Source organism: Talpa occidentalis, unplaced genomic scaffold (genome assembly GCF_014898055.3).
Source record: "Talpa occidentalis isolate TD23 unplaced genomic scaffold, MPIMG_talOcc4v2.1, whole genome shotgun sequence".
In the NCBI taxonomy this organism is placed as follows: domain Eukaryota; kingdom Metazoa; phylum Chordata; class Mammalia; order Eulipotyphla; family Talpidae; genus Talpa; species Talpa occidentalis.
In genome coordinates, this window is record NW_026555331.1 from 9,876,801 (window position 1) to 9,903,333 (window position 26,533).

The window sequence follows — 26,533 nt, forward strand, 5'->3', positions numbered from 1 at the left end:
CTGTCTCTCGTGTCTTCCATCAGCTGTGGCCATGGTTATCCCCGGTTCTATAGGCGCCACCTAGATGATAGGGCTTTGCAGTGCACTGTTTTCCCTGCTTTGGAGATTTGTATTAAAAAGCACCCTGAAGTATTTTAAGACGAGGAAACATGTTCAGTGAGGTGAAGAAGTTTGCCAAAGGCCACGCAGCTACTGATAGAGATAGCCGGAGTTCAGCCCAGGTCTGTCGGTTTGCCTTTGCTCTGTTATATTACTGTTTTTCCATCTTAACTGATGATCTAAATCCCACCTTCACTCTCTAGAACTAGTTTGATCTGAGCATTACATTGTCGGTTAAAATGACCACCACCTCTGCTTTCAGGCAAAAGCTACTTTTCAAGAAAGTTAAAATACAGGTGTTAAGGAACAAACCTGTATGAATATGTTCACCAGCTCCCAAGAGAAAGCTCTCATTGCCAGCGGATGTCCATTCCCTCCCCTTCAGAAGGAAAGGCCATAGAGAATGTGCGTGATGCATTTCTGGGTGGAGGGGGAAATCTAAAGGGGGAGAGAGGTGGAAGGGGGTGCTGCTGGGGTCACTGCAGAGCAGGGTATGGGGAAAGGAAAGAGGATTTTTATGCAGACCCCATATAATGTTCTTTAAGACATGCGTTAACAATGAATCCCTTTTAACTTCCCTGTGGCTGTTAGCCTGTGCACTGCTCCATCAAGCCCTGGGGATTGCTGAGACCATGAAGAGCAAGGTGGGGAAAAAGAGGCCCCTCTGGTTTCACTGCACGAGTCTGGCACTGGAGAGCGACAGGGTGGCTGTACTCGCTCTCGCCACAAGGGGGAGCCCGTGTCGCTCCAGACGGAGATGGCACAGCTGCTCCCCTGGGGAAGGTGGAAGGTGGACGGGCTGTTCCTTTCAGAATCCAGCTTTCAGGGGTGGGGTGAGGTCTGCAGGGATCCTCCGGCCTGAGCAACCTCACTTCTCAGGTTTCAGAGAAGATTTAATAGCATCCCCACAACGTACTACTTTCTCTAAAAGTTTACAAAGTTCTGTTACCAAGTTTTTTGGCAAGATCATCTCCATGTACGCGTGGAAAAGAGGATGAACAGCCCCACCCTGGTCAATCCTGGTCAATCCTGGTCAATCCTGGTTAATCTGGAGGGTGGAATGATGGAGATTAAAATGTTCTTCACACACTTCTGAAACTTTAATTTCTTTTTTTTTTTTTAATAGAGGCATGTTTATTTGTTTGTTTGTTTGTTTATACAAGCACTGGGTACAGTCAGAAGCGCGGGAGGGTGAGAGAATTCACCAGAGCCAGAGCGGGGAGCAGAGCAGGCAGAAGGACCGAAGGACACTGCTGAGGGGAGCAGCGGGCGGCAGGAGAGGTCTGCGCGCCATGTGGGACCCTCCTCCGGTGGCCGGGGAGCAGCCGGGGATCGAACCGCCGCCGCAGAGGCCGCGGGCAGCTTTGCAACCCAGCGCTCAACCGCTGCGCCACCGGGGAGGCCCCTGAAACTTTAATTTCTTTTTCATAACAGTGGCCGGGTTTTGATTGTTCGGTAACTTGTATCATCTGAAAATAGGGACGGCGATGCTGCTGAGAGCAGGCACAGCCGGGCTGTCCGCCTGCCCCGTGAATGCAGCGTCGGGCTCCCCGGTGTGGGTGTGCACAGACGAGAACAGTGAGTGGGAACTCGGGGCCCAGTCCTGGGGTGCTCCCCGTCCATGCTGCTGCACACACTCGTGCACACATACACACGTGCACACACAACCATGCTGGGCCATGCGAGCTTTACCAGAAACACTTCCTCATGTAACAATTCCGATTGCTGTTCCGGGGACGTTGCCCTGGCCCAACTGTTTTTCATGACCAGAAACAAGATTATGGACAAACGGGTGCCCAGCATGGGGGTGTCATTAGCACTGGCTACAGGGGGCCCTAATGCAGACCATCTCTGGATGGTTGGTTCCTTCTCTTAGCCGCTCACCAGGAAGCCGCACAGCCCTCCCTGCATTACCCACAGCCCCAGGCCTCTGTGACCTCAGCAGTCACAGGCTACAAGCGTGATGCCCTGACCACAAAGGCAGGATCTTACCCACATCTCTGCCCCCTTCACCAGCTTCCAAAGGACACTCCCAACATACACACTTGGGTTCCGACACCACGTGTGTGAACTCAGCGTCAAAAAGCAAGTGTGCAAACTGGGTGAGGTGAAGGCTGCAAACCACCACCTCCCATTTCTTGGATTCTCCATTCCCTCATGTAGGTCCCGTCTTCAGGTCAGCCTGATGCAGCTGGGGGCAGATTCCTCGGAGATGAGGGGGTGTCCTCTCCCCACTGCCCCCCACTCCCCTCTAGAGAATCCTGATTGCAGTATCTGGTCAGGGTCAGGTCCTGCTGTCAATTACCCCCTGTCAGTGACATTGGATAGAAAGATCTTGAACTGTCCGGTCTTGCAGGGTCAGTGTCTTTTGCTTCTAGAGAAAGTCCAGCCCTCCCCAGACCAAGGCCCTCCTGAGGGCTAGAGAGGAGGGTGGTGTCCCCAGTTTAGAAGAGGTCAGAGACCCCTGCAGATGGCAGCGGGAGATGATTGTGCTTTATGGTCGTGGCGTATGACAAAGTGCCACGTCTTCAGGGAGGGAGGGAGAAGAAGCAGCTCAGTCATCAAACATACTGTGTTTTTTTTTTTTTTCTCTATGTGCTGGAGAGTGAACTGAAAGTCTTTTCCCAGAGCAGCGCCTGCAAGTCATGCAGAGTCCACGAGGGGGCGGTGGGGCTTGCTCGCTGTTCCACGGTTAGCCTAACCAGCAAGGAAAGCCGACACCGGGCTCACATGAACTAATTCATCCTCACAATAATTCAGAGAGGAGAATAGGGTGCAGAGGAGTTTAAGAATTTGCCAAAGGGCCCCCCTGGTGGCGCAAGGGGTTAAGCACCACACTATGAAGCAATTCACAGCCTCTGCAGCACGAGTTCAGTCCCTGGGCCGGCCAGGGAGCAATTCACACGGTGCAGCAGACCTCTCCTGTCTCACCCGCTGCTCCCCTCAGCAGTGTATTTCAGTCAGTCTGCCTGTTCTGCTCCCCACTCTGTCTCTGGTGAATCCTCTCACCCCCTGCATCTCTGGCCTGTACCCCAGCTCTTGCATGCATAAATAAATAAATCTTTAAAAAAAAATTGCCAAGGATTTTCTGTATGACTGTGGAGAAATTAGAATCCCTTGTCACCATCTTATCTATGAAATAGAAGCTAGGCCTGCTCTCTAGAGTGGGGTGAGTTAGAGGGAGTGGCTGGCGGAGGGACTGACACAGAGCGGTCTCCACCCCCAGCCACCTGCATCCTCCCCAGGACGTGGCCTCGGGCTCAGGGCCCTGCCTCCTCACAGCCCCTCACCCAAAGAAGCCAAAAGCATAGAAACAGAGTGAAGAATGGTCGTGGCCAGGGCCTGAAGTGGTAGGAGAAATGGGGAGATGTTGGGCAAAGGACACACCTTTCTATTTATGAGACATAGATGAACTTCTGGGGATCTAATATCAGATCTTGACATAATTATCAATACTGAATCATAGACCTGAAAGCTGTTAAGAATGTCTTACGTGTTATCACAACAAAAAGGTAATGATGTTAGGAATTGGATGTGTTAACGTTTTGTTAACATTTTGTTAACGTTAATAATTTAGCAAAATAAACGTATGGAATTATCACCTCGTAGGCCTTAAGCTCACAGGTTATATACTATTAATATCTCAAGAAACCTGGGGTGTGAATGAAACTGTAAAGGTTGCTGAGCACAAATGTTTTGTCCACCCAGGAATTGGGTAACAGGGAGACGGCCCTGACCCCAGTGATGAGGACCTTGGGGCGCTGGACCAGGGACTTCCAGGCACAGCATCCGCCCGGAGCTCTGGAGGCAGCGCATGGAGCAGAACACTCTCGGGGCCGGAGGCAGGTGGGTGTGGACGCCAGTTCTACGAGTTCCCAGGTGTAGAAATTGGAACAGATTATTTTATAATGTTCAATTTACCACTATGTAAAATGGGATCCTATTCCTACCTCAAGGCTTCTGTAAATATTTAATGTACTAACCTGTGCTTGGGGTCAGATAATTAGTAAATTATCACATAATCTGGTGGCGTGTCCCATGCCTTTAGGCTGATGCTGACATCTGTCTTCACCCCCAGAGGAGCCTGCTGGTTCCTTGGGGATTCCTGGAGGCTGTTCTCTATTCACAAACTCTAGCTTCTCACCACTTCTCCTCTACTCCTGTGTGATCCAGCTGGGGCGAAGGATATGGCTCCAGGGGTGTCCATGAGGGTGAATCAACTGAAATGTCAGATTCTTGCCAAAACTGCCAGAGAAGATAATCCTTCTTCTTCCACAAATAACACACGGACAGAACTTGCTGTCACTCCAAGGGCAGTTTTGTCTCCGGGTGTTTGCTGATGAAATACCCTAACGTGGACGGTGAGTGGTCAGGAGCAGATGAGCAGGGAGTTTAAAGTTAAGTTCGGAGGGGGAATGAGTGGGTAACTTGTCGTTTTGATGTTTTCTTAGAGGAGAAGAATGTAGAAGTGAGATGATCAGTCCTTCACTTAGAAGGGTGTGTAGACACGCCTCTCCTGGAACTTCAGTTTCTAGAGATCGTCCAGACATTCAAGGGGAGCATCTTGCACAAGTCATTGCTCCGTGGCAGGTGCCCCCACCCCTCCCCCTCTTCCCACCCCCTTACCTTCCCCCCCACCTCACCTGGGGAGGCTCTGGAGGCCTGGGAAGGACTCCAAGAATCGGGAGCCCAAGGGCGAGGGAAGGCAGGGTCCATGTTAGGGGGATGTGAGCAGCGGTAGGAGTGAGGGTGGGGTTTGCACGTGACGGGGAAGGACTCTCAGAAGTGACATGTGCACGAAAACTTACAGGTGTGGGCCTCCCTAGTGGTGCAGCGGGTTGAGCACAGCACTGTGAAGCTGTCCGCAACCTCTGCAGCGCAGGTTCGAGTCCCAGCTGGCCAGGGAGATACCCACATGGCGCGGCAGACCTCTCCGGTCTCACCCGCTGCTCCCCTCAGCAGTGTCTTTGGTCCGCTTGCCTGTTCTGCTCCCTGCTCTGTCTCTGGTGAATCCTCTCCCCCTCCCGCGCCTCTGGCCTATACCCCAGTTCTTGTATAAATAAATAAATCTTAAAAAAAAAAAACAAAACAACCCCGTAGGTATTTGGGGGAAGGCTTCCCTGGAGAGGAACTGGCAAGTGCAGAGACGCTGTAGCCCACACGGGGGCGCGAGGGAGCCAGAGAGACGAGAATCAGAAACACCTGCGGGCCAGGTGGGGCCGGTGCCTGCTGAGCGCGTGCTGGTGCGTCTGGAGCTGAGACCGGAATCTCTAGGAGTGGTTTGAGGTCATGAGTAACGTACCTGATTCATCATTTGAAAAGACGCCTGTGTTTGCTGTGGCGACACCAGCGTGTGGTAAAGTAGGAAGGGCAGGAGTCTGGGTGTGGTGAGGGGGACTGGAATAGGCCAGGGGGGATTAATGGTGGAGAGCCGGGTGTTGCTCAGACATTGAGGAGAGGTGGTCGGGTCCTGGCCTGGTGCTTAAGGGAGAACCAACATACAGAAAAAAGCTGGTGACCAGGAGGCCCACTGGCCACTCTCAGCTGTCCCCTTGGAGGGACTCCAGCGAAGTGCTGTGTGAGAGTCAGAAAAATACTGTTATGGGCCGTTTTCTAGGGAGTGAGGGGGGTAAAGGAAGGTAGAGAGCGATGGGTGTTGGAGAAGCAACTTCCATGCGGATGAACTACAAGTCATGGCAAATAATGGGGAGGAGCCTGGAGCATTCCAGAGAATAAATCCTACATGAATTTGTCCCTGCATATGCTCTGAGCACACTCGTCATGGTGAGTTCAGGTCAGTTAAATGGACCCCTTTTGGGTCTAACTGTGAGACTGAATTGTTCTTACTTAACGGGTCCCTCGGGGAGAGTGGACAGTGATTGGGGTATTTCTGGGACATGGGGCTTGTCATATCTGCAGGGTGAAGTGTCGTGGATGCAGAAATGTTGTCCTTGTCAGTAGCTGCCTAAACTTGCTTAAACAACTCTCTGGTAGGATGACCTGCAGTGAACAAATGTGAAAAATTACTGGGGGTCCCCACTAGAATTGGGAGACCTTTGAGTACCTGATTCCTTTGTTGGGAGTGGCCAGATGGAGAAAATTTCCCTTCGAAAATGTAAACACAAGCACTTTCTTAGGCCATAGTTGCAGATAAGGTAAATGTGATCACATGGTGTGGTTTCAATCAGCAGCGGGATCACTGCCTTATATGTGTGTGAATTTCATGTGTTCAGAGATGGAAACACCAGGCTTTTCAAGAGTTTATGCAAGCTTGCTGTGAATGAAGTGGAACAAGAATGCAGCCTTCACAAAGATGATATGACATGGTTAAAAATAAAACCCAAAGGTGTATATTTTTGTGCCTTGTGCACCATGATTTTCAGGAAATAGCCTGGGATAGAAAAAGAAGCAGAGAGAAGCTGCAGGAGAAAGCACAGAGTCAAGTGCACAGCCCAGACCCCCAGGGGTCTACTCTTCCCCACATTGTCTGGACTGTGGTGCCGGGGTGTGGAGGGTATTAGGACAGAGTCTCCAGCCCTGAAGATTTCCCTCAGTGTGACGGGCAGACAGTGCACAGGCGAAATTACAAGGCTTGATGAGACTTGTCAATGAGCTGAAGTGGAACGTGATAGAATTTGGGGTGGGGCTGCTGGCGCTGGGAGTCCCTCTGAGGAGACACCAAGGTGTCCTTGGATGATAGGGAGATGCCTTGGCCAGAACTGCACAGTGAACATTCTGAGGGGAAGAGCCAGCAAGGGCAGAGAGTGTCCGAGGGGCACACTGGCCTGCTGAGGGCCACAGAGGAGGACCGTGTGGCTGGTTCTTAGGCAAGAACCAGACGAGGCAGGTGCTGTAGGAACAGGATGAAGCAAAGAAACTCTGAGTGATTGAAATGTGCAAAACTATTAACCTAGGAAATGCTGGTACGAGGGATGGTCTTGGGGGATTAGAGAACATTCCAGGGTGGCCTTCCTGCCATACGTTTTCCCTAGAGCCACCTCTCCCGATCCTGCAAGGGAACAGGGAGGAATTGGAAAAGGTGTGGGTCTCAGACAAGTTGTTGTACTTTTTACTGAAATTCTTTTTCTTTGTATTTGCAACAAAGATTGTTGCAAATTTAGACTACATAATAGGGACAGGAACTTGACAAGCAGGTGTTTTACGTGTGATTCCTGCTGACAGCCCTCAGGGGCCAGTTCAGATGCTCCCGGGCGACCCGACACAAACCTGACACAAATCATCCTTCTACCTTCTTGTTGGCTCTGGTATTTTACATGCAGTGCACTGAAGACAGAATATGAACAGAAAAGTTGTTCCCGCTGCTCTGTCTGTGAATCCATGAGGAAAACTTGTTCGTTTGGTGGTGACTGATGTCGTGTGTGCAGATGTTGAAATAGAATATTGCACACCTGACACATCATGTTATAAAGCAACTTTAAGTCAATGTAGATTATAAAAACTTGTTCAGCCAGTGTTTAGATGACCTGACGAGAAATAGGCCTGGTTTCCAAACAGTCTTCTCTCCTCTGCTCAGGACACTCCGGTGCTCTATGACAAGGGCACCCCACTCTGTTTCTACAGCCGGGAAGGCCCTGAGAGCTAAGAGCTGTGACCAGAACTCAGCTCTAGGCCTGGCCTCCAGGAGGGCGGCTGATCACCTGCTTATTTTTCTAAGAAGAGGCCTTGGAAATTGACTCAGGGGCCCATTGGTGGAGAGAAGCCACAGACCAGAGTCACATTATCTGTTCTCTGGAGTTTGTCCAACCAACTCTGCTTGACCTCAGAACGTCAGGACGTTGAAGAGTCTGCTAACTGGAATCTCTCTCTACAGGACAAAACACCATATATTCTGGTAAGTTCTAATCAGAAATGAGGGAATGAATAAGAAGAGGAGACACTATATTCACAGCCAGAAATGGTTGGGCTGGATTTTGAAAGGAACAGAAGCTTGTTTTGTCATCTTTGTACCCAAAAGCTTTTCTCCCTAAAGTTCTCTTTAACAAGGGGGTGTCCTGGTAACTGAGGTGAGCCCTGAGGCTACGGGACGTGTGTTGGGGCATCTTTGCCCAGGTCAGGTCTAGAGACTCTTTTGTTCCTGTTCTGCACCTGGAGTCCAAGCCACTGTGCTCCCTGTCACAGCAAACCTGCTGACATCCCAGCCGTGCCCCGAGTCCCTCCTGCCACAGCCTCGCTACCCCTGGTAGCTTTTTGTTCTTGATAAAAGACACTGCACCGTGTGAGGAGATGGGCGTGGAGGCTTCAGTTAGCATCCCCCTCATGGCTCGTGGTGTGAGCAAGTGTCCAGACACCTGTCGTGAGTGTTTATGTCCCGTTTGGAGAACTGTCCATTGAAGTCCTTTGCCTAGAGAAAAATGGAGATATGTGGGATTTTTTTTTTTTTTTTTTTAGTGTTTTCTTCCTTTTTTATTTTGGATACTACGCCCTTGTCAGTGGTGTGCTTTGCAATATTTCCTACACTTGTTCCAGGTGTCTGCCCTCTGTCATGATTTCCACTGCAGTGCAGAAGCTGTTTTATGCACCTGCTGGTCTCCTTCCCTTGTTGCTTTGTTTGTGAGATCACACCCAGTGTTCTCTGGCCTAAAGGTAGTTGTCAAAATGGGTGTTTCTGTGGAGGGCTGAGGGTCTAGTACTTCTGCTCTGACATTTGCTGACATCAGTCTCTGAGACCAAAAGAAGGCGAGCCCCTGGCAGGCTGACGACCACCTCTGCGGGGCCCTGATGGTGGAGAAGTTGTTCACCTTATAATGTTCTAGTGAATCATGATCCTCGTAGCATAACACAGAGGCTTCTGGATTTTTAAATGTGAACACCTCATGCCCAGTGCCACACAGTTGTGAAACCACACAGTTGTGCTATTTCTGTCAGAGCAGCACTGCACACCCTGGAAGGCCTGGTTTTGCAGTACGGAACACAGGCATTCACACACTTAGAGAACGTGTCTGCTAATGGGTGAATAAAAATTATATGCGTTGGCCAACCCAGTCGTAACTGCTCTGACATAAGAAAGTGCATTTGTTTAATTTGGGGAGGGAATTTAGCTCTGCTTTGTCGCTTCCAACAGATGGGCTAGGCGATCCCTTGACCTGTTCACTATACCCTGTCTAGGTTTTTTATTTCTGATCACTAGAGATCTTCTCGCTAGATATGTTTTTAAATTTAATTAAATTAATTAATTTATTTTCTCACATTACTGTTAATTTTTGGACAGTATTTGTTTCTCCCCTCAGGTGTTGTCCTGTAGTTCTCCCACGACCTCAGCACCCTCGACCCTCCGTAGTCTCCTGTGCTCTCTCCTCCCGGGTCTTGACCCCTCCCCACCTGCTGTGCATCAGATCCAAGGTCAGCTTGCAAGTCTGTCTTTCCCTGACTATTTGTTCGGTTTCTGCATATTCCATGTGTAAGTGGAACCATCTGCTATTTATCCATTTCCTTCTTACCTCTTCTTCATTTCACTGGTAGAAGAATTTCCTGTGTCAGTATAGTGGGGTTCTGTTCTGGAGCTTATTTTTCTCTGTGGTTTATGGGTCCTCTGCAGGTTTCTTGGCCATTTGTATTTTTCCTTCTCCCTGTTATTTGCTGTAGGTTTGCTCTGCTGTGGTTGGGGATTTGGTGGTGTGTGAGTTCTTTTCCCCTTTCTTCTGACTAATTGATGGTGGGTAACACTACTGGGGTCTTGCAGGATCTGGGGTGTTGCTAGAGCTCCCTCAAAGCACTTCTTGGCCTTGTTCTGGTGCTTGGGAGGGCTGGGGGGTGCTGGGTCAAGAGGCTGTGTTTCCAGGACCTCGCCTCACCCAGGAGAGGTGGATCAGGGCCTGTTTCTGAAGGCCAGGAGGGCAGAGGGTTGCTGAAGGTCTCTGACATAGGAGGCGCTTGGGGCTAATCACTGAGTGGGATGCACTTCCTGGTGCAGCTGAGGGCCCCGTGGTGAATCCCAGATATTTTTTGAAGTGGGATTTAGGGCCCATTGCAGCTACTAACATGGACATCATTTGATTGTGCAGATATACAAAGGCCTAAATCTCTCTACAGTGTCTTGTACTCACTGTTACTCTCTCAAATACACAAACACACCTACATAATCTCATCTATAAGTCCCAATGACTTCTGTGACCCTCTTCTTTCTGCTTCTAGAACATGCCCATTTTTGAGAGTTTGAGCAAGATTGTGGCAAAAGAAGTTGGAGGCAAAGAAATGAGGCATGTCAAATGTGTGGATCATGCCTCCAGCGTGAAGCTCTATTCCTTATTACTGGAGAAAAAGAGTTACACAAAGTTTTGGAGCCAAGATGAAGAGCCGATTGAGATCTCCCTCCTGGATATTCTGGAACCAAGTTCTTCACTGCCAGGTATTGTCAGTCACGGGCATAGCAGGCCAGGGTGGAAACAACATTGTAAGAAGAGGTGGCACAGGTTCCAACCAACGCAGGCTCCCTCATATTAGATCTCTAGTCAGCCTTGCCTAAAGGCAAAGGACTTGGACCATGACTCTTGGAGACGTTACTAATTATAAAGTCAGGCCTATAATAATTCATTTAGTAGTTACTGCAGCCTATTGAGCTAGGAATATCATTCCCATTTTACATACCAACTAATGAAACCTTGTAACATAATTTGATCTAGTTACATACTGGGTATTGGTAGAAGCAACATCCATGCCCAGCTCATACTGGCCCAAGCACTCTGCAGTGTGTGGCCTCCGGGGGCCTGATGCTGCTCCGGTTGCAGATGAGTCACCGGACTGGGCGGGTGATGCTGCAGGTCTCCTGGACCAGCGCCCAGGTCACAGTGATTTAGATTTAGATCAGGCTGTTTTTGCTGTTACCTGACCCTTGGGTGAATCAAACACTTCCTCTCATCAGTAATTTACACTTAAACATAAATTAAATAGTTTCTAAACGGAAACATTTGATGAGCAGAAGGATTGGGCAAAATATCATTCAGTCACTTCCTTTCCATTCAGTTTTCCGTTTGTTCTAGAGTTAATTCTTGAGCTGACCAACACCACCGTTTCTCTCTAGATACTGAGGTGAAGGGACCATTGACCTTCAGTGACACTGTGCTCAAGAAACTGAAGGTTGCTGTGAACGTGGGTGCTGTGGTAGATACGAACGTATCGGTGGCAGCATCAGAGTCCAAAAAATCCACCCTCCAGTATCAGATTGTTACCGTCCCACCACCTAAATTCGAAGAACTCCGAAAGAGGTGAGTCCCTAGGATGAAAAGGGGATTTGTTGGTAGAGCCCTAAGGTGTGCGCTCATGTTGGGCAAAGAGGCACCTAGATTTTCTGTTGAGACATGGAATGAAGAAAATGGCATCTTGTGCAGCATTTTTTCTTTTTCATTCATTCAACTAACAGTAAATAGTTATCCACTGTATATTTAATATAACAGTAATTGTCCATTACTGTGCTTTTTTTGTGCTGAGACTAGAGTAATGATAAGTCAGATCAAAATCTGTGTCCTAAACCATATTACATCTAGCGAGATAGGGCGCTTTTTAATAAGTGAGGAACTGGCATTGAAAACGAAAATTAACAAAGTATTAATTTAAGTGAGACAAAGACTTTGAAATTCTTTGTTTAAATCAATACAGTATACAGCCGTGTGCAGACAGTAAGTTCAACTCTGTGAATGTGGTAACAGATAGAGCTCCAGAAATCCTCCATGGTCTTAAATCATTCATTATATCTTTTAGAAATAGAGATGTCAATTTTCATAACATCCTGTCAATTAAAGTATTATTAAAGGAAAGAATTAAAATCTGATTTTCAAGACCTCATGTGATAGAATAGCTCTCTGCTGGCAAACCTCATCTTCATGGAAGACTTAAAAAAACAAGTCACCCAAATGTGGGTCTCACCAACTCTCTCCAGCATTGCTGATGACCCGTGTAGCTTTCTCCCTGAGGGGGGTATTTTGTTACTTGCTAAAAGTTTGGAGCATGGAGAGCTGAGGGGGGCCTTGGTTATGGTACGGGCCATGCCTAGAAGATGAACAATTTTGAGAAAGGTGTAGGCTTTGATTCATCCAGACAGTACAGGGGACCTTCCCAGTTGGTGTGAAATAAGATGTTGCTTGCTGAATGAGCCCTGGGACAGACTGATCAGCCCCAGAGCATTGTTCTGGTATTTGCATGAGAAGCTGTGGGGGCATGATAGCCCTACCCTTCAGGGGGGAGCTCCCCTGGGGCTGGAGAGAAATCTGCTGCTAGCAGTGTAGCCCTTCAATACTAAGGCAGGGATCTGAGAATCAGGCTTTGGGTTAGTAGTGGAGCTTGGTTTGACGACAGCAAGAAGATCGGTGGTAATGGATTCCCAGCCCTAGTTCATCCTCCTCCATCTAGGAGGTGAACATTAACTGGAAGAATTTGGGCTCCTACTTCCCCACACACTTCCCTCCCATCCTCCCATCATCTTAGTAAATAAAGAGGATCCCAAAACTTAAGCCATTTTGCCACCTTCTGGGGGAAATACAGAACAACACCAGTGGGAGAAAGGGGTAACTCAGGCACTACACATGGGCCTGTATTGCTATATACTTACTGCTTTGCTGTGTTGCATATGTTCTGGAAGGTTGTGTGCTCATTGTCATTTGTCTCAAGGTATTTTTTATTTCTTCTTTGTTTTCCTTATGAGCCCAATTGGTAGGGGACTTCAACACCCCACTCTCACCAATGGACAGGTCAAATACGTAGATAATCAACAGGGACACAATAGCCTTAAACGAAGAATTAGACCACACGCAACCATGGAAGTCCCTGAATAGCCAAAGCAATGCTGACAGGAAACAAGAAAAGTGGGTGTATCAATTCCTGACTTCAAACTAACACAAAGCAAGAGTAATTAAAGCAGTATGGACTTGGAATAAACAGAAAAACAGACAAATGGAATAGAATGTAGAACCTAGGAATAAAACCACACAAATGGATTCAGTTAATCTATGGTAGATGAGCAAAAACTACACAGTAGAGAAAGGAAAATCTTTCCAACCAGTCATGTTGGGAAACCTGGACAACCACATGCAAAGAAATTAGAGTAGATCTTTATTTTATACCAAACACAAAAATTAATTCTACATTAATTTACTTGCTTAATTTACTTACTTAATTTACTTAATTCTACATTAATTTACTCAATTAATTCTACTTAATTCAATTAAGTCTTGAATGTAAGACCTGAGACTAGAAAATACATAGAAGGACAGAGGTGATACACTCCTGGCATGAACATCAGAGATATTTTGGGGCACAAAACTCCAATGGCAAAGGCATCAAAAGCAAATATAAACATATGGAAATACATTAAATTTGATAGCTTTGTACCTCAAAAGAAACCATCTTGAAAACAAAAAGACAATTACTGAGTAGAAAAGATATTTGCATATCATCCATCTGACAAGGGTTAATTTCTAAACTATATAAAGAACACCTACAATTCAACAACAAAAAACAAACAACCCAGTCAAAAAATGGGCAAAAGCCCTAAACAGACACTTCCCTGAAGAAGGATATGCATGTCACATGGGCCACGTACAACTGATCCAGAGGCATGAAGAGAATGCCCAGCATCACTTATTATAACATAAATGCAAATCAAAATCATAAGATGATTTCCCATACCTGTGGCAATGGCCTAGATAAAAAAAGACTGTAAACAACAAATGTTGGTGCAGATGTCAAGAGAAAGGAACACTCATCCACTGGTGGTGGGAATGTAGGTTGGTGCTGCCTTTATGGAAAACAGTATGGAGATTCATTAAAAAACTAAAAGTGGAAATACCATCAAGACAAGAAATACCACTCTTGGTATTTAACCAAAGAATGTGGAAACAACAATATGAAAAATCTATGCACCACTATGTTCATGGAACCATCATCCACAAGAGCCCAGATATGAAATCGACTTAAATGCTAGATAATGAAGGTGTGGTATATCTACTCAATGGAATACTACACAGTTATAAAAAATATGAAATTTTGTCTTGTGGGACAGGTTAGTTACATCTTGACATGATTATCCGAAATGTAATAAATAAGAAAGTCACAGACAATTACCAGAGTGTCTCAGTTATTGGTGGACTATCAATAGCCAAAGAAAACAAACTAGCAAAACACATAAAAATAGCTCTTGGACTCTAAAAACAGACTCGTTACCAGAGGTGTGTTGTGGGAGGGACGAGGTGATGTGGGCAGGTAAGGGATAGCGCGGTGGGCTGGAGTCTGGTGGAGGGTCAGTGAAACACATACACATGTTGAAGTGTGAAGTACCCCCCACACCACAGAGTTGTGTAAACAAATGGCAAATCAACAAAATTTGATAAAAAATAAAATCAGACTGTTCAGAGATAAATGTGTCTTTGGGCACTGGACAATGTCCGTGTTTCTTGTATGTCTTTTATTGTTAGAACTAACATTTGCAAAGGCTGTTGATAGCATAAGCAGTATCTGGGTTACTGCAACTGCAGGAGAAGAAAAACAGTTGTCCTAGAAATTTCTCTCAGTATTTAAAAAGGTATGAACTCAGGGATACATCTTATTATCTAGCACCAAGAGATTTAAACAAGTCAAGCTACAAATGCGTAAAAGAAAGCAATCTAGTTCCTTTCACGAGATGGCAGGCGGACATGGAACAGTTCTCACCTGCAGGTGTTTAGCGGTAGTGTCTGAAGGGCACGCTGAAGGTCGTAGCAGAAACTGGGGAACAAGTAGCTGCTGGAAGAGAATCTGTTTAGGTCTCTCTGTGGATCTAACAGTTGAGTTCAGACTTAAAGGAAGAAAGAAGCAAAAAGAAAAAAGAGAGAAAGAGAGCAAGCAAGGGCGAGCGGGAAGTGGTCCGGATGAGGGGTGTCTATCTATCCCTGGGGCAGGACTCAGGTGGGAGGCTTCAGGATCAGTAGGGAGCGGTGGGTGACAGCCTACTTAACCTGGATGAAGGTGAAATAATGCATGGCTTGGAGGGAAGGAGATGGCAGAGGACGCGGCACCTAGAGACACTCTAAGCGGCTTGAATGTCCCTGAAAGGGCCACAGGAGACCCGAGACTGGATGCTCAGTGGCCTCCCCTGCTGACAGCATTAAAAGTTTTGAGATTTCGGCACCGCCGTTACCTGGGCACCAGTCCCGGGGGACCTTGGGTAGACTCAGGGCTGACTCTCACATCAGAATGGAAATGAAATGTGTCTCCAGGGCTTCAATCCTCTCATTCCCACCTCCCTCCAAACCTCTGTCTTCAGTCAGGTGTGGGAGCCCACCTGCAAGGACATTACTCCATGACACCCTCCTGCGCTGGCCACGACAATCACCAGCACCCCTGCTTCCTCGTGCCTGCTGAGGCAGCTCCACGTGCCCCCGATGGTGCTGATGTGGCTCCCGGCGTGGCGGTCACACCCCTGAGGACTGTTCTCAGCCCCAGAGCGCGGCTGCTCCAGCCTCTCTGGAGAGAGGCCCCATGCTGGGATCTATAACCTGCCCCCAACCAGACCTTCTAACTCGGGAACATGCAGATGTCTCTGACAGTGTGACGAGACCACCCTGTGTCCTTTACCCCACCAGAGAACGGGGGCCTCTCCTCTGGCCGTGCATGTCAGAGGCTGTTGTGTGTTCCCAGGTAGCTCAAAGCCCTAAGTCAGTATTTTCCTGCCCACGAAGGGCTTACCTGTGAGAATGTAAAGTCTGCCCCTCTCCCAGGTCTTGAAGAGAAGACTAACTCAGAGTCATATGAGGAGGCATCACTTTCTCTCTGATCCTTCTCCTCCTCCCTTATGTCTGCAGGAAACTGTTGGACCCACAGCCCAGCTACATGAAGCAATACCGGCGATCAGGGAAGAACCTCTATGTGGTGACAAAGACGGTGGAGCTGCTCAACAGCCCTGTGCTGAGTGACAGCAGCAGTGGGGGTGTTTCTGGAGGTGTCTCCTTCCCTTGGAATCCTGCCACCAAGGTACGGGGTGGGAGCTCCGCAAGCACAGCCAGCCCAGCCTCGCTCCCCGGGGCCTGAGCCCGCTCAGCCTCTGCCTCTGGGGGTTAGAAGGTGCAGGTGGCTGTTTCCACCCGCCATGTGCAGGGCCTGCTCCAGGCCGGAGACCGCGTCCTAACAGCCTCATGCTTGGTGCTTCTCCATGTGGGACCATTCAGTGAGGACCAATAGGAAGTAAATTTAATTGTGATATGTTATATTTTACTTTTAAAGAGTGCTGGATCCTGGGGAATCTAAAGGCGGGGTTCCTCTACTGTACCCATGTTCAGTTTCATGCTGGAAGAAATGAGGGCCACCGTCTCCAAACCGCAGTGGTCAAAGTTCCCACACACGGTGTGATAAAAAAGATTTAACGAATGTGATTTAAGAACCTTGAAACACACGATTTAGTGAGTGCGTCACAAAAACCAACCATGATATTTGAAATAATTCAAGAAAAACCATTTATTAAATATATTGTGTGTTATAATGTATTTTTGCTGATAGAAAATTTTTAAGTCATTTGTCTTCACTTAACAGATGTAGAGCATAAAGGGGGAAAAAAAACGAAGGGGTGAACTACTTTCCCAACTAGTGATTTTGCCCTGGAGCAGTTGGACCGAACTTCACCCAGATCACTAAAAAAAAATGGATTTTTACCTTTATTGCAAACTATATAAACTTGAGGAGGGCAGCGGCGGCCTTCTGCAGGTGTGTGTGCCTCAGAGCAACCCCCGCCGCGGGCCCGGTGCCGCCCCGCTGCCCAGTTGGCCGCCTCTGCTTTTCCTCCTCTCTCTCCCCCTCCCTGTTCTCCACAGCCACCGTCCTTTTTAAACATTTATTTTATTATTTAAATTTTTATTTTCTTACACCATGGGTCATTTTTGTGCAGTTATTGCCTTAGGTGCGACTCCCCCACCCATATTCCACCCCCGAGACCAGCACCCTGCTCCCCTGCAGCTGCTCCCGCTCCATCTTTGATTTTCAGCTGCTTCAGTATAATATTCCTAGTCTGTGGGTTTGCTTGTGGGTGTGTTTGGGCTTTTATTTTGCTTGGAGTTCTCTGAGTTTCCTGGAGCTGTGGTTTGGCGGCTTATATTAATTTGGGGAAGATTCTCAGTCATTATTGCTTCCAAGATTTCTTTCCTCCTGTTGTCACTTGTATTCCGATTAAATGCGAAACTTTGACAGTGACGCCACATGCCTTGGGTCTTCTGTTCATTTATTCAGTCTTTTTTCTCCTTGTGTTTCAATTTAGTGATTTCTTTTGAGATGTCCTCAAGTGCAGAGATAATTTCTCTGTCGGGCCCAGTCTCCTAAGAGCCATCAAAGGCACTCTTGACTTCTGAAGTAGAGTTTTTGATCTGGTTAGCATGTCTTTCTTTCTTTCTTTTTTTAAAAAAGGTTTATTTATTTATGCATACAAGAACTGGGGGTGTAGACCAGAGGTACTGGGGGTTAAGAGGGTTCACCAGAGAAAGCAGGGAGCAGAACAGGCGAATCTACTGAAATACACTGCTGAGGGGAGCAGCGGGCGAGGCAGGAGAGGTCTGCTGCGCCATGTGGGATGCTCCCTTGCTGGGGATCAAACTCGTGCTGCAGTGGCTGGCGACAGCTTCATAGCACTGTCTTTAACCCCCACGCCACCAGGGGTCCCCCTGGGTAGCATTTCTTTTTGCTTCTTTCTCAGATTTTCCATCTCTCTGCTTCCATTACCATCTGTTCTTGCACTTTTTCTTAGTTTTCTACAAGATCCCTTAGCATATTAATCATAGTTACTGAAAATTCCCTAACAATTCCCAAATCCGTATCATAGCTGAGTCTGATACTCAGGTGTGCTTCTCTCTTAAATTGCTGCTTTATCCTTGAGTAAGCCTTGTAATAGTTTGTTGAATGTAAGATGAAATACACTAGGTAAAAGTAACTCTGGCAAACATCCCTTTAGTGATGTGGAGGTAAGGGGTATGGGGTGGGCGATCATTCTCCAGTCCCCTGACTAGGTCTCGGTGTTTCATCGACATGTTCCTCTGAGATGTGAATTTTACAAGAGCATCTTTGTGCGCCTCCACCTCAGGAGTGACAGGATGGAGGAAGTGAATTAGAGTTGGTTATTTTATTTTCTCCACAGGGAGGGCTAGAAAAGGCTGAATCTGGATATTTTTCAACTATCATTTGTTTTGGTTCTTCTAAAACTCCAAAAAGTTAGGCTCTGACAAAATAATCTCTTGATCCAAGTCTTATCAAGGAAAACAGAACATTCTAGAATGTTCCAACATGGTGACAATTTTCCTCCTACTGCCTAAACATGAAGACTTTTTCCCTGTATTCACTGTGAGAGCCTAGTAGAGCTCCTGTAGACAGAACTCACAAAATGGGGAGACCCTCAGTGACTGAGTCTCCCTTGAGTTTCTAAGGTCTAGACTGTCCACACTGAGTCTGCAGCAGTTCTCTAGAGGCAGTTTAGGCTTTTATACCCTGATCCTGGTTCATGTGAAGGTTTTTGCTCTGATAAATTGTAATTCTCTACACCTACTGTTCAGTCTCTCCAATTTTGGGGACACTGGGTTTCTCTGTGATGTGACCTAATCTCCTGACAGACCTAAGAACAGTTGTCGGTATTTTTGTTTCTTCAGGTTTTTGCTTGTTTTTAGGGGGGAATGATGACCCTCAACCTCCTTTCCAGATCTACTTGACTTTTAGAACCACTTGTATATATGATCATGTTCCTTGGATTCTTCCCCCAGGCTAAAGCAGAAGGAGAGGGTCAAACGTCGAGAGAAACGGCGCTGACTCTACAGAAGGGCATGGTGATGGCTTATAAGAAGAAGCTGCTGGTTTGTGAGAATAGTGGGTGGAGTAAGTAGAGGCTGACTGAGACACATGGGGTGGGAGGAAGGGGTGGTGAACTTTTGCTAGAAAGAGAAAGAAGAGGGAAGACCATCATCATAGACCTTGACTTCTCTGCCTGTCCACCCCCTTTATCGAGTATCTGGGGCACATACAAGTCCCACCACCTGCAGCCATCTCCAGGGATGGTCTGATGAAATTTGCTACATGGAGAGAGAGTCTTCTTCATGAAGAGGGACAATAAGGTGCCCAGCATGGGGGTGTCATTAGCACTGGGCACAGGGGGCCCCTAATGTAGACCATCTCTGTTTCTTCAAGGAGTTGCCTCTCTTAGCAGCTCACCAGGAAGCTGCACAATCCCCCCCCACCCCTGCATTACCCACAGTCCCGGGCTTAGGCCTATACGACATCAGCAGTCACAGGCTACAAGCGTGATGCCCTGACCACATAGCCCGGATCTTACCTGCATCTCTGCCCCCTTCACCAGCTTCCAAAGGACACTCCCAACACACTTGGGTTCTTACGCCAAGTGTGAACTATTAGCATCAAAAAGCAAGTGTGTAAACTGGGTGACATGAACACTGCAAACCCACCAGCTCCCATTCCTTGGATTCGTCAGGTCAGCCTGATGCAGCTCGGGGCAGATTCCTCAGAGATGAGGGGATGTCCTCTCCCCCACCCCGACCTCTAGAGATCCTAATTGCAGCATCTGGTCAGGGTCAGGTCCTGCTGTCAATTACCCCCTGTCAGTGACATTGGCTAGAAAGGGGCTGAACTGTCTGGTCTTGCAGGGTCAGTGTCTTTTGCTTCTGGGGAAAGTCCAGCCCTCCCCAGAGCAAGGCCCTCCTGAGGGCTAGAGAGGAGGGTGGTGTCCCCAGTGTAGAGGAGGTCAGAGACCCCTGCAGAGGCAGCGGGAGATGGCGTGTGACAAAGCGCCACATCTTCAGGGAGGGCCGAGGAAGATGCTCAATCGTCAAAAATGTTGTTTCTTAAGTGAGGGAAAGTGAGCTGGAGGAAGTTCAAGGCTCCCACAGCAGCGCCTGCAAGTCATGGACAGTCCACGAGGGGCGGGGCTGCTCTCTCTGTTGCACAGCTGCACGCTGATGGCAAGGCAGTGCGCCTTGACCACGTCATGTGCCCGTGAGGCGGACACACGGCTCACAGGAGCTAATTTCATCCCCACAGTAATCGGAGAGGAAAATGCCAAAGATTTTCTGTGTGACTGCGGAGAAAATCAGAATCCCTCTGGCACCCACCTTATCTGCAAGTGAGACTGAGAAATCTTTTCAGTGTTGAGTGAGTTAGAGGGAGTGTCTGGCAGAGGGACTGGCACAGAGCGGCCTCCACCCCCAGCCACCTGTGGCCTCCCCAGGACCTGACCACGGGCTCAGGGCCCTGCCTTCCCACAGCCCCTCACCCAAGGGCCCTGCCATTACCCCTCCGCCCACCCTCTCCCCTCAGGGCCAAGTCCTTAAAGCATCTCCACACTCTGTGTCTTCCCTCCCGGCCTCGCTGCCTCCACCTGCTGCAGTTCACCCCGGAGATCACGTCTTGGAAGCGCCTGCTTGGACGCTCCTCTCCCTGGATGCTGGACAGTGATCTCTGGGCTTCTTTCCCGGGCTGTCTCCACTCTGTCTCCTTCATGGGCTCAGTCCTTCGTGATCCCTGACTCTTTGGTGGAGGCAAGTCTCAGGCCTCTGGACATTTCTCTGTGTGGGCCTTGAAGCCACCCGGGAAGCTGGCAGTGTCGGAGGAGGAAATCAGGGAGGAGACTCAGGGCAGAGAGACCCGGCAGAGGGGGCAGCCCTGCAGGAGGGGGTTGGGAGGAGCAGACCCTCCCCCCCACAGGCAGGTCTCTGGTGGAGCAAGTGGCACCCGTGGGTGCAGATCCCAAGGTCTTCTCAGCGTCAGACCCAGAAGGTCCAGAGAGAGGTCAGGGGCTCTGAGTTGTCACAAGCACCCCAGCCAGTGCCTCTGATAGGGCCCCCGGATCACCCCAGAGAAGAGCCGCCATGCTGCCTGCAGGAGCAGGGCTGGGCTGCGGGTGGTGGGGGGAAGCCCCCAGCAGGGTGACCTGGCTCTCCTGACCTGGATCCTTCTCCTTTCAGGTGTTATTGAGGTCTCGGATGATAAAAAGAAGAAAACCTTCGAAGAACGTGAGTTGCAGACCCGGCATGTTCTCAGACTAGGTCTTAGTCCCCTGACCCCACAGGTTGGATGCAAACCAGGGCCACAGGGGGCGCCGCCTTCTCCCCACAGGGGGACAGGCCTCCTTGCTCCTGCCACCTCCCCTGCTTTTCAGGAGCAGGATCCTTGAAAATACATAACAAACAAGCTCCCCCCCCCCGTGAATAGTGGGGGGTGTGTGAGTGTTGTGTGTATTTGCTTGTGTCTGTCTGTCTGTCTGTCTGTCTCTGGGGGAGACTAACTTGGTGAGTAAATCCTTCTTTTTTATCTTTCTAGTTGAGTTTAGAGGAATATCAAGAGGTGAGTGGTTCTCTCTGAGCCAGGAGAGTGGCCTCTGATTCCTGCCCCGACCCCATTCCCAGGAGCCAGCTCTGCACAATGAGATGCCCACAAGTGTGCCTGAGTCCTCCTGCCCCAGGGCACTGGGATCTGGTCCCTTGGGCGATGGGCGGCAGCAGGTGGGGAGGAGGGGGTGGGGAAGCAGGGGCAGAAGCGCAGAGAAACTGAGTCTCTTGGAACTAATTCTCCGGTGGGGCTTTTCATTTCTTTTCTAGGAATCCCATTTGCTTCCCTGATCTCCGCAGGTGAGCGTGTGGTGGGCTTGGGGTGGGAACCCTTCTTGCCACAGGCAGCTGAGCCCAGCGGTTGCCCCTGGCTGCGCCACCGCTGCCCTGGGGCCTTTATCACGTGCCAGGGGGCCGACACCAGACCTGCACGAACTGATTTCAGGCTCACAGTAAATCAGAGAGGAAACTGACGTGCAGGGCAGTTAAAGGATTAGCCAAAGATTGGCTGCGAGACGGCAGAGAAAGTCAGAATCCCGGGTCACTATTTAGCTATGAAATCGAAGCTAGACCTGCTTCCAGAGGGGTGAGCTAGAGGGAGAGTCTGCTGGAGGGACTGACACAGAACCGTCTCCACCCCCAGCTCACCTGCAGCCTCCCCTGCACCTAATTAGGGGCTCAGGGTCCTGCCTTCTCACAGCCCCTCACCCAAGGGCCCCCTGTTATCCCTCCTCCCACCCCCTCCCCTCAGGGCCAAGTCCTTAAAGCATCTCCACACTCTGTGTCTCCCCTCCCGGCCTCGCTGCCTCCACCCGCTGCAGTTCACCCCGGAGATCACGTCTTGGCAGGGCCTGCTTGGACGCTCCTCTCCCTGGGTGCTGGACACTGATCTCTGGGCTCCTCTCCTGGGCTGTCTCCACTCTGTCTCCTACTCCTTTGTAAACACCCATAGAAAGTTCTCTGGTGGAGCAAGTGGCACCTGTGGGCGCAGATCCCAGGGACTTCTCAGTGCCAGAGCCAGGAGGTCCGGAGTGAGGTCAGAGATTCTGAGTTGCAAGACGCACCCCAGTGCCTCTGATCAAGGGGTCCCCAGGGCCCCTGAGCAGAGCTGCCGTGCTGCCTGCGGATGACCCTGGGCTGCGGGTGGGGGAGGGGAGGGCTCCAGCAGGGTGACCTGGCTCTGGCTCTCCTGATGACCCGGACCCTTCTCCTCTCAGGAGTTACAGATGTCTCGGCTGATGAGCTCTGGGATCTGACACCTGGGCAGTGGGCAACACAGGTGGGGAGGAGGGGTGGGGGAGCAGGGGCAGAAGAGCAGAGAAACTGAGCATCTTTGAACTAATCTTGGGCTGGGAATTTAATTTCTGCTCTAGAAATGTGGTGTGGTTCTGTCAGTCCGATCCCCCCGATAGGTGAGTGTGTGGTGGGGTTGGGGGAGGAATCCTTCCTGCCACCATCAGCTGCGCCCGGCAGTTGGCCCTGCCTTTGGCACCACTGCCCTGGGCCTGGCCCAGCACCCTGTCCAGGGGGCTCCTGGGGGCTGAGGGTGGGGAGGGTGGGCCTGATGGGGCAGGAAGAGGTGCTGCAGGAGGGAGGCGGGGTCGGAGGGAGCACAAACCCTCCAGTGTCTGAAAAGTGAATTTGAGGATGAAGAAAGACATGATGGCTTGTGATTCTCTCTCCAGGAAGCATAGAGGAACCCTCTGGGCAAGGTGAGTGTTTACCGAGAGGGAACCTGGGCTTCTGGGTGGAAACTGACAGGCTGACACCCCTGGAGCTTCCCTGCCACTCGGACAACTGAATTCTCTTCCATGTACACATTGTCACATCCCCTTTTTGTTCACTCACTCTCCCTCATCCACACTCAGTCCCGCCACCCTGATGAGGCTGTGTCGGAAACAGGCACTGATCTTGGCACAGGGACTCAGGGTTCGGCAGTGAACCCAGAGACAGAAATGCCGCCTCATTGGAGCTTCCTCTCGTGTGACCTCTCACCTCAGCAGGTCTCTTTGATGGCCCCTCAGGTGCTCTGGGAGAGGCTAATTCCTTCTAGACTCAGAAGACACAGACACAAGTGTGATCTGTAGGGTGCGGTGTGTGCCCGGTTCTACTGCATGTGCTTCACATACGTGGCCCCCGTGATTGTCACCACAGCCGCATTTTAGATGTGGAAACTGAGTCCAGAGCAGGGAAGATTCTCATCTCTACAGCCGTAGGCCAGGATCCTCCTTGTTCAAGAAAAGTGTCATAGAGGAGTCCCTGTGATTTCTTCCACATCCCAAGACACCTTTAAGATTCTCCATCTCTGCTCCCGGTGCCTGCCCCCTCATTTCAGCTGTATCCTCATCTTTCTAGCCTATTTTGACACCTGCACCCCCAGAGTTCAAACACATCACCCACAGAGATGCTTTTCACCAGCAGCTTGAATGCTTGATGAGTTTGCTTACATGATGGGGAAAGATTATCCTAGGAATGTTCTACCTAAGACTCGTTCCTATTTCCCGGGTGGCAGATTTCAAATGCCTGGAAAAAGAGGTTTTCATGAACATGGAGAAGGTGGCTTTGCTCTCAAGGAACATTCGGGCTGTCATGTTCACTAACATCCAAGCTATGCTGGGGGACCGACAGGCTCTGCAGGACCTCATGGACACGGTGAGGGGGCCCCACAGCTGTCCGGGCTGATCAAACCTGCAAATGGTGTATGTTTAGCAGATAGGGCTGCCCAGACTCATGGGGAAGGAGAGTGGGGATAATAGTAGGGGAATGAGAGGGCCAGGAGAGTGGCCATGCTGCATGGCCATCCCATGTAGCATATCCCTTGGGGGGGCAAGGTATCCCTTGGGGGGTAGAGAAAGACATTAACCCAACTTTTGGGTAATAACATATAGATCACAGATCATCATCATCCTTGCCTTTTGCAGCTTGACCAGGAGAAGCCCTTGGGTCATTTGAGTGGCCCTGGTGCCACCATCTTGGATGAGCTGGGAAGGATCCCAGGGTACCCACATGTTGACCCAGTGGACCTCATCCTTTACCTGCTTGAAGCCATAATGGGTGAGAGAGATTTGAGGGGGTGTGGGAGAGCCTCAGTGTTGGTCCCCAGAACCTCGAACAGGAATTTGTGAGCTACCACCTCCCCGAAGCACTTTGATGATTATGGTTTTCATACTCTCATCACTCCTCACTCAGAGGAGCAGTGAGGAAAACTTGCCATGTGACACGGAGCCTGAGGCCTAGACAGACCCGCCCACGTTCATCCACACTGTCATTGGGGTGGGTGGTTCCAGGCTTGAGGCTCAGAATCCCACCCTCTCAACTATGTACTGTAGCATCGCGGAGGCCATCCCCAAAGCAGAAGGAAGACTCGGAGGACAGGGATTTGCAATTTACATCTAGTGGGTTTTCTTCTTCTACCTGGAGATCCCCCCTCATGGGGTTTCTTAATTCACCCTGTTGTGGGGTATTTGACTCCTCACTCTTTTCCCAAACACCCTCTGTCCCCAGTGCTGAGTGACACCCAGCACGCTCTGCTGGCCCAGTCCATGGAGAAGAGGATCCTGCCCTGTCAGCGGGAGCTGGTGAGAAATGCCCGGGGCCGGCATCCTGGAGGGATTGGGAGGTGGGTGGAGAGAAGAGTGACTCTGAGGAGAGATGATGCAGTTTCTGGGAGGGGAGACCCCATCCCAGTGTGTCCCTGGGAAATCCCAGCTCCTGTCCTTCTGGAGAGCAGGCCCAGTGGATGTGAGGGTCTCAGTTTCCATGGAAACCCTGCGGAGGGCCCCAGAGTACTAAAATAGTCAAACAGGGATACAGATTTGGGGAGCTCAGAGGTTCTGAGGAATACCCCCACTTTAATTACATAGTTACAATTCAATTGCTCTTCTATCTCCATGTATGTTTGTATGTATGTATGTATGTATGTGTGTGTGTGTGTATGTATGAGTCCATAGGAGATTCTAGAATTATACATCCACATTCACACATTGCACACATGTACACACACACCTGTGACCCCAAATACCACTGTCCTACAGGCCAGTGCTAGTCTCTCCATTTAGCAACTCAGGAAGCAGTGATCAGCAATTTCCAGAAATGTGTGCCCAAGGTCACACTGAGCACAAGACATGACCAGGATGGAGTCCTCGTCCCCATGACTCTTTCCTCAGTCATACCTCACTGTTGGGACAGAAGGTTTTCTCTTCCCAACCAAAGGCTGACCTGTAACATCTTACACAATTTATTCTAGGTGCGGAGCATCCTGGAGCCCAACTTCAAGTACCCCTGGTGGATTCCCTTCACCCTTGACTCCAAGCTCCTCACCCCCCTGCAGGGTGAGGGTGTGGCCATCACCTCTGGGCTGCTGCAGGAGTGTGGGCTGAGGATGGAGCCGAATAACCCCAGGTCCACCTGGGATCTGGAAGCCAAGGAGCCCCTGTCAGCCCTGTTTGCATCCCTATGTCTGCTGCAGCAGCTGACAGAGGCCTGATCCGCCCCCAACCCCCTTAGGCATCCAAACCCGAGACAGACTCCTGCTCCAAACTGTCTGTGCTGTGTTGTCATCCATGGGCTGGGGGGACATGGGTCCTTTCTGAATGGGGACCATTCAGGACTGGAGGAAAGTTCTGGGGTGATGGAAATACTCTACATCTTGCTAAGGATTAATTATTCATCAAAACTCAACAAACATGGCCTCCATGGTGGCCTAGCAGTTAAGTCTCAGCGCTATCACCACTATGGCCTGAGAGTGATCCCCAGCCAGGGAGCAACCCACATGGCACAGCAGACCTCTCCTGTCTCACCTGCTCCCCTCAGCAGTGTATTTCAATAGATCTGCCTGTTCTGCTCCCCACTCTGTCTCTGGTGAATCCTCTCACCCCCTACACCTCTGGCCTACACCCCAGCTCTTCTATGCAAATAACAAAACAAAACAAAAACCCCAAAACCCAAACCAAATAAACAAATGGGAGGAATCAGAATATGCAGCATAGAACAAAGAAAGTACATAGGCTGCATTTTAAGATAATCATTAGCATATTAAGAAAAACAGGAGAAAAGTGTTGCATTAACGTTGCTCTTTAAAACACAACATTGAGAGGATACAGCAGAGCTATTAGAAATTAAAACTATTATAACATAAGAAAGTC

General features: G+C 49.5%; 1 protein-coding gene across 1 annotated transcript; it reads left to right on the forward strand.

Moving 5' to 3' along the window:
• Positions 1-149: 149 nt before the first annotated feature.
• LOC119248143 (gasdermin-C-like) lies at positions 150-26,533 on the forward strand. Its single transcript, XM_054692795.1, has 14 exons — positions 150-221; positions 10,252-10,465; positions 11,138-11,321; positions 15,888-16,056; positions 18,816-18,927; positions 21,027-21,074; positions 21,382-21,405; positions 21,660-21,689; positions 22,763-22,801; positions 23,075-23,101; positions 23,902-24,041; positions 24,311-24,443; positions 24,894-24,967; positions 25,636-26,533. The coding sequence occupies exons 1-14, from the start codon at positions 150-152 to the stop codon at positions 25,873-25,875; spliced, it is 1,506 nt and encodes a 501-aa protein (XP_054548770.1). The 3' UTR covers positions 25,876-26,533.

What these genes read in the sequence shown, in the direction of transcription:
- LOC119248143 (XM_054692795.1), top strand. Translation starts at nt 150, where the DNA reads ATGTTCAGTGAGGTGAAGAAGTTTGCCAAAGGCCACGCAGCTACTGAT. An exon ending in CTTGGAATCCTGCCACCAAG is followed by an intron (nt 16,057 to 18,815) that starts GTACGGGGTGGG and finishes TTCTTCCCCCAG; the next exon opens with GCTAAAGCAGAAGGAGAGGG. An exon ending in TGCAGGACCTCATGGACACG is followed by an intron (nt 24,042 to 24,310) that starts GTGAGGGGGCCC and finishes TGCCTTTTGCAG; the next exon opens with CTTGACCAGGAGAAGCCCTT.